The sequence below is a fragment of the Apis dorsata genome, unplaced genomic scaffold (assembly GCF_000469605.1).
Source record: "Apis dorsata unplaced genomic scaffold, Apis dorsata 1.3 scaffold_163, whole genome shotgun sequence".
Lineage (NCBI taxonomy): Eukaryota > Metazoa > Arthropoda > Insecta > Hymenoptera > Apidae > Apis > Apis dorsata.
In genome coordinates, this window is record NW_006263452.1 from 746,314 (window position 1) to 754,201 (window position 7,888).

Sequence of the window (7,888 nt, forward strand, 5' to 3'; positions counted from 1 at the left end):
GGCTCGTCGCGGAGTCGCATCGCGTGTGACGTGGAAAAGAGTGTTGTATCGTGTCTAATTCGATGCTCATCTTGATGAACATCTGCCGAGGATCGAAGATACCACGAGGTTACCACTCGGCCCGAATAATTTTCTTCTCTTGAAAATCTCTCTCGATCGACCATTTTTCTCCACCAATTTCACCCAACTTTTGTAAATTTATTCCGCGGATGATGGTGGCGGAACAAGAGCAAATGCGATTGCCGTTCGGGATACCCTGTACGCCTCGCCTCGTTCGCTTTCGTTTGTAATCAATCGCCTTATCTGTGCCCCGACCCTCTTCGATTCGAGGGTGCTCGAATAATAATATCCGAAAGTTGGCGGTGCTCGTTGAAAATTGCACGACGCAGCGTCGAATGACCGAGGAAAGTTGGCTGATCTTCCGCCCGAAAGTTTCGCGAGTTCCCCGCCTCGACGAACCGCCACCCTCTCTCTCTCTTTCTCTCTCTTTCTCTTCCTCCCTCCATCCCTCTCTCTCTCTCTCTCTCCCTCTCTCTCTCTCTCTCTCTCTCTCTCTCTCTCTTTCTCTCGATACGTTCAATTTTTCATTTCGAGCACACGCGGCGAGGAGCGACGCGGATTCATTTCTGCCGCCTCTCGAGGTCGTGTCGAGGAATCTGTAGAAACGAATCGGAACGGCGCGTGCTTCGTTAATCCACGATGGCCTCAATCTGCGAGTCGCTGACCAATTTTTCCCCCTCTCCCTTTCCTTCCATCCCTCCCCGTTTCGAAGGGACAATGACGATGACACCGAGGCGAGCCCGCGAAAAGGAATAATTGAAACGTTCGAGGCGACACGTTCGAGGGATAGGCGAGGGTTGCAGAGATATTTAATAACCTTCAATATCGTCTAATAGGATTATCGAAAAGGGTTTCACTGGTTACATTAATAAATCCATCGTCGGCCGAGTCGGCGGCCGCGACGTGTCGCACGATCAGATTACTCTCTTTTCTTTCTTCCGCTAGCGTTCCTTTTCCGCCCCTTTATTATTATTTTTTTTTTTTCTGAGGAAATATATATATACATTTCTTTCCATTCATCGTTAACACTTGATTACTGCCACGAATTTACGTTTGAGAACGTAACACGATAATGATTTCTTCTGATGACGTTTTAATTTTTGGCGATAACCAATCTCTCCCTCGTTCCCTCCTCCTTCCCCTCCTCGATCGATTTCCTTTCTTATTTATCTCTTCTTTGTTTGTTTATTTTTTAGGTTTCATAATATGTCGTCAAATTATAAACGGTACGGCCATTAAAATTTATATTTCCTCCTCTCTCTCACACGCAAGCACGCGCGTTCTTGCGTCCTCGCCATGCTAGATTGAAGGTAGCGTGTAGACGAAATTCCCTTCCCTTCCCTCCTCCCCCTACCTTCTACGCGATGACGAGTTAGATCGACGAGAACAGAGCCGTTCGAAAAAATGAGTCAAAGAAACGGGGAATGCCGTTATTCAAAGAGATTAGAGCGCGTGTTTGCCAGACCATATTTTTCCAAACCTTTTTTCCCTTCGAAAACGGTCCGACTAACGACCACGGCCGGAGTTTCGCGCGTCATTATCGAAGAGAAACGTGGGAAATCCAGGAACAAACCCACGTTCGATCCTCCACGCATCCAACGATATTAAAAATCATTCGTGTCCGCGTTGCATCGCCGACAACAACAACAACAACAGGAGGAATTCATCGAGTGGAATCGTTGGAGAAAATTTTTCGAACCTAACCGTTCTTGTTCGTTCCACGATAAACCGGTTTTCGTTTTAACTTGGATAGGAAACTTCTCGTTATATTTGAATAATATTTGATCCTATATCGAAATAATAATATTCGAACTGGATTACTGTATCTAATACGGAAATGTTGGAAATTCGCGAGGTAGGATAACGTTCGTTGAAGATAGACGTACTCTTCGAGATGTATTCGAGTCGCTTTCGAAGCAAGGGATCACGCAGCTCCAACTACCCCCGTATTAGTTGCTCGTGGTTGCTTCCACTCTCGTCCTCTTGGTGTTCCTCTTCGCGCGGATCGTCTCCGTCGTATGTGCACCGATCGAGTAAACGAAAAAAAAGAAAAGAAACGAAACAAAAAACGAGTTCAGCGTTTCGAGAAGAAACCGTTAGTTACCGTTCGTTTCTCGTCGAGTGACCATCACTCGGATGGAGACGATTGGACGAAAAATTGAGAGAGAAAAGAAAAGAAAGAAACAAAAGAGGAAGAAAAAAGCGCAAAAAAAAAAAAGAAAAGGAAAAGAAGACGAGTTAGTTAGGCGCAGAGATTCAGTAGGTCACCGATCATGTAGACACACGTAGGCGTCATCATGTCATCGCTTCTTGCATCTCTCCACGTTTAAAAAAAAAGAGAAAAAAAAAAAAACGAGACTTAGATTTGCGCGAGGACATGGCTTTTTAGTAACGCTTAGTGCAAACGCGATGCATCGGCCGGGGTGGCTCCGTTTCTCTGTTCTTTCCCCCTTTTCCGTCCCGACAATCGCAATGCTTTCTTTTTCTTTTTTTTTTTTTTTTCACCGATTCGAAATTTGTTGTTGGGCAACGTCCAGTTCCGTCGATGCTTATTGGTGTGCCATCGTTGCCAGGAAGCGGAAACTACGGATCGTCGGCTACGTAGCGCCAATGATTCGCGCGCGATCAATCTCCCCCACCGCTTTCCTACGCATTTGGCTCGGTTGATCAGCCGCGGGACCATTGTTTACAGCAGCCAAACCACCCTTACTTTACCGAGTAGCTTCTTCTTGCCAACAACTGGAAACTGCCCCTCCACCGTGGAGGAGGACACCACGGACAACTACGGTCCAAGCTACGGTCTTATTTCGTCCGCTTTTATTGCCAACTAAGGGTGCAGTTTCGCGCGTGGATCGCGACCACTCGGCATTACGTGCTTCGCGGATCGATACTGGCGTTTACCAGCCTTTTCCGCGGAACGAGGTAATCGGTACATCGAAATTAATTCGTTTCCACGGTGTTCTACGATGGAAGTATCCACGGGTGGAAACATAAAATGTTGCGAAAGTGAATCCTGGAAATAAATCGGTTTGATCAAATCGTTCGATTAAAGTGTATTATCTGTTGTTCTCGAGATTCCATTCGGTCGCGCCCAGTTAGGCCACGATTCGAAAATCGAGTAAATTGTTCCAGGGGTTGTTAACGCTCGTAAAAGAACCTCCGAATAGAACGTACAGAAATATATATTCGAAGGGAACAAGCTGACTCGAGCTTTTTTTGAAAAACTTTGACTGATCGATCGCCTTTCTTTTTTTTTTTTTTTTTTACCCCAAATACGGAGAACACCTTCTTGCGTTTATCCATTATTGTTTCCGCCACGTAGTAGAGCGTGTCCTCTGTGCCATGGTCTGTCGCTTACCGAGCTCGTTCGTGTGTAACCAGTCGTACGCGGATAGAACCGCGCCACGGTTGCAACGCGCAGAGCGTAGAGAATGCATATTTGATAAAGCATCGCAAAATGAGAACCAGCCTGGCCGCATGCACTCTGTAATCTAGCGCGAGAGATCACAAGCACTCGCCTTACCCCTCCGCCCATATTTTGAACGCATCTATAAAAATAAATAAAAAAAGAAAAAAAAAGAAAAAAAAAAAGGGTAACACGACGATCACTAATCGGCGAAAAAATGAACGCATGCCGGAGCAGCCACTATTCTAGCCCCCCGCCGGAAAGGGAGCTCTGCATGGACGGGGAGCATCGAAGTCGAAGGGACATGTCGCCGCAGGGGCGTAAACGGGCCCTTATACGGGATCAACCGGCGTCTATTTCTGGTTACCAGACCTATCGCAAGGTGAGTCGTTGCTGCGCCATTTTGCACCCGATTTTTCCCAACCCGACCGCAATTTTTCCCTCCTCTCCGTTCCGAGAATTTAACGATCGGTCGAGGAACGGTTTTGGAGGAACGGAGACTTAGTAGATTTCGTTTGCCAAAAAAGAAAAGAATCGTCTTTGGAGCTAAACTTTTAATTATATTACGCGATGTAATATTTTCCTCGAACTGTTTCTTCGAAACAGTTATTTTCGTCGCATAGCTTCCTTTCGCGGCTCTTATCCAACGTCTGTGCGGTCGCTATTATCGATTCGTTCCCATCTATGGAATATGGGGATATGGAGGGTGACGGTTAAATATCTTTGATTCCCAGGACGATATTCATCGAGGAATGATGAGCCACAGGTCGCACAGTGCAGCGCCCATGGATTCGCCGAGCCTTCGGTACCGCGGAAGGTCTCAAAGTCCCACCGGTCATCGTTCTCTGTCCCCGCCTGAGCACAGATCCATGCCCTACTCGCACGGCTTCGTTCCACCCAGGTACGCGAGGATCGAAGGAAAAGAAAAAAAAAAAAAAAAGAAAAAACACGAGGACGCTGTTTTCCACGTTGATTTTCTCCAGATTCAGCTCGAGGTCGGCGACAGCCACTCCCACCGGTAGCCCGAAGAAGAGGCAGCTGCCTCTGATCCCCTCCGCCCTGAAGGAAAGGGCTGTCCAGGATCTCGAGGAGCGGGCCAGATTCATGAGACACCGAAGTAGGCAGGTGCACACGTACAGGAGTACGGGGATGGGAGGTGAGCAGTATTCCTCCCTACTTTTACGCGATATCCGCGCCACGGAATATTAATTCGAAAGTTTTCGAATACCACAGTTTGCGATAACGCGGGAACATTATAACCTCGTGAAAATCCGCAACCCTAATTGACCCTGTTTTCCGAAATTTCTGGCTGGGACGAATAAGCCCGGCACGAGTTCGTAATTAAAGACGTTGTTAAATTCGGTATTTGGATGTAATTTGACGCGGTGTATAATAAAATTTTGAAGGTGTAGAATTTTTGCAAATAGTTTTTCAAAAAGTTTTATTGTTTTCGAGTCGAGTCGAATCTCTCTTCTATTCTCAAAGGGAGGGAGGAATGATTCTCAGGTTTTTTTTCAGGTTGGGAAAGACATTATAGCGGTCTGTCGGACTCGGATCTGCTCTCGATAGATCACGATCCGTTATCGTTACCGCACAGTCACGCTTATCGAATGCACAGACCGCGAAGGGGACACTTAAGTCCCGACAAAGACGTACTTGGAGATCTCGGTGACTCAGATATGGAGAGTGTAGCCTCCGTGACGAGCAGTGCCTTCAGTACGCAATCGGAACGACCACGTGGCTCTAGAGGACTAATGTGAGTATAGTTCAATGTCTATATATTATATAAATATATATAATTTTTTGTCGAGTCAATGACCTTGCATTTAAAAATCAGTGTACAAAGCAAGACAAATTTCCATAGAGAAGAAATTATCCCTTTAGAGGAGACAGCCATCCACTGTACCATTTTTACGCGACATTCGGTTAAATCCACTCCTTTCTTTTCATTCTCCCCTTCTTCCATTACCGATCGCATTTTCCATAGCTCAGAGAATATAGTGTAAAAAACGCTTTCGTCCCCCATATGTGTAAATTAATGATAATCGTCGTTATTGCTCGTCGATGTGACCATGCACACCGTGCACAGAATGGAACATTTGATGGCTTACCTTCTCATCGACGATAATCCCTGAATTAAATGGACATTGCCGAATGAAATGACGTCCCGTAGTTGCACTTGTCTCATCTCCCCCTCCCCCGCCGCCGCCGCTGCCGCCGCCGCCGCCTGCTTGATAGGTAACCCCCGTTACTCCTTCCGCGCTCTCTTCGGAGGATTCTCTACCTGCGTTTAGTTGGCTAGAAACTTGCACCTCCTATGCACCGTGTCAATGTCCATTTAATATTGTCCCATTCTAATAAAGCAGGGATTAGTGCGTGGCGTTGGTCGAACGGCTAGGTCTACCTACGTTGAAAACACGTCACAATTATATACGTACGATTTTCCGCGCTGTCATGATTCACGAACTCACGATTTAATAAATAAATCAATCGTCGCACGTCCTACCTGCAGACAATTTGCATTTATATATACATATATATATATATGTATATGTATATGTATATATTTGTTCGGGCGAGTGACAAAATGCAACAAAATTTATCGGGATGAAAAAAAATTCTTCTTTCTTTACCACTTTGCACTTTTGCTCGTAATTGAAAAAAAAAAAAAAAAAAAAAGAAAAAAGAGACGAACAAGAAAAAAAGGAAAGAAAAAAAAGAGGAAAGAAAAGAGAAAAGAAAAGGGGAAAGAAAAATCGGGGAAATAAGTGATAAAGCAAAGGAGAAAGAGAACGCGTTCGATCGATCGCGAACGCGCGAGTAGAGTCTATTTTTTTCTTTTTTTTTTTTCTCTCTCCTTCTTTGATCATGAATGAAAATTAATGAAAAAGAAAAAAAAAAGAAAAAGAAAAAAAATGAAGAATGGGCTAAAAAAGAAACCGTTTAACATGTGTAATCGCAGAAGCGCTAAAACTCTATATGAAAAACATTGTTTGCAGACCGACAGTTAAAAACGTTTTAATACCCGGTGTCATATCCCCAATGCCCCTGCCCCCTAGGCGCAATAGGCGCAGGCACAGACTTAGGGTACCCTGCAGCGAATGTCACTGTCCGAACAACAATCCCACCAAGCCCAGGAGCAACAACCCCAGCAAGCACAATCCCACCCCGCATCCCCTCGTACGGAGCAAGTCCGCAGTGGTGCGCTCGTTGTACAGAAAGATGCGTACGCCGTTCACGAGGTCGCAGACCGTCGACGAGAACATGCTGAGATATTACAGCCCGGAGACCAGCGAGTACAGCGTCTCCGAAGGTTACATGCTCAAGCCGGAGGAGCTTACGGGTAGCTCAAAGAAACGTATACCGGAGATATACGTGGAGGATTGCCTTCAGGTCGACTTCAACGACCGGCTCATCGAGAAGTTTCGCGACAGATACTCGTCGCCCTATCAACTGGAAGCGGGTACTACCCGTAGACGGTCGCGTAGCTGGCAAGATCGCGGTGGAAGAGGGGCGAAATCTAGGCACCACTTGTTCTCGAGAGGGTTGCACGACGTTACGGACGATCTCGGCATTAGGAATCTAGACGTTAGCTTACGGCCGCGTAGATCTTTTTTATTCTCGAAGGCTAGGAGCTTCGACTACGACGTGCTCCACGACACCTACGCGGATCGTTACGCCGGTTTCGGACTAGGAGCGGGGATGCTCTCGCGTAGGGCCAAGAGTTTCGAGTACGACACGATCTCGAGCAACATATTCAGCGACGACAGCCTGAGGACGGCCCGCCGCAAGTTGAAGAAGAATCTCGCCATCAACGACGCGGGTTACGGCGACAAGATACCGGCCCTCGGCGATCAGAGCAAATCGTACTTCGACTCGAACGGCGACGAGAAGGTGCCCAAGATTCTGCTCGATCGCGAGAAGAATTACGATTACATGTTGAAACAGGATCACAAACCGTTCTACGGTTACGATTCCGAGTTCAGTTGCGGCGAGACGGAGATATACATGCCGCGTTTCGACAAGCAGGGAGGAGTGGAGGGAACGGGCGCTCCCGTTGTCGAGCCTTACCGCTCCTACGAATTATCGGAGGAGAACTCGTTCAGCAGCGACGATCAGACGATCGGTTTCGTCAGGGATCCGCTCCTCCTCGGCCGGGAGGATCCCACGAAACGGAAGTACAGAGAGTCGACCGCGTTCCAACTCGATCACGATCCCTCCGCCTTCGCCAGAGACGTATCGGAGAAACGTACGAAGAATCTGGACGCGGATAACGAGCACATATACTGCAGCATAGACGAGGCGAGCGTGGACAAATACCGTGGCCGAGACAGGAAGAAGAAGAAGATGATCCCTCGTTCCTCGATTCCGCGAGGAATCGTCCCCGATTTCGAGCGTTACGACGCGGAACGGAGAAGGATC

General features: G+C 47.1%; 1 protein-coding gene across 1 annotated transcript in view; it reads left to right on the top strand.

Moving 5' to 3' along the window:
* LOC102671532 (regulating synaptic membrane exocytosis protein 2) overlaps window positions 1-7,888 on the top strand; it is a 63,103-nt gene that overhangs the window by 44,669 nt on the left and 10,546 nt on the right. Inside the window, 6 exon segments of the mRNA XM_031509578.1 lie at window positions 1,257-1,286; window positions 3,704-3,848; window positions 4,201-4,367; window positions 4,450-4,622; window positions 4,985-5,222; window positions 6,466-7,870. Of these exon segments, the coding sequence (XP_031365438.1) occupies window positions 1,257-1,286; window positions 3,704-3,848; window positions 4,201-4,367; window positions 4,450-4,622; window positions 4,985-5,222; window positions 6,466-7,870 (2,158 nt within the window).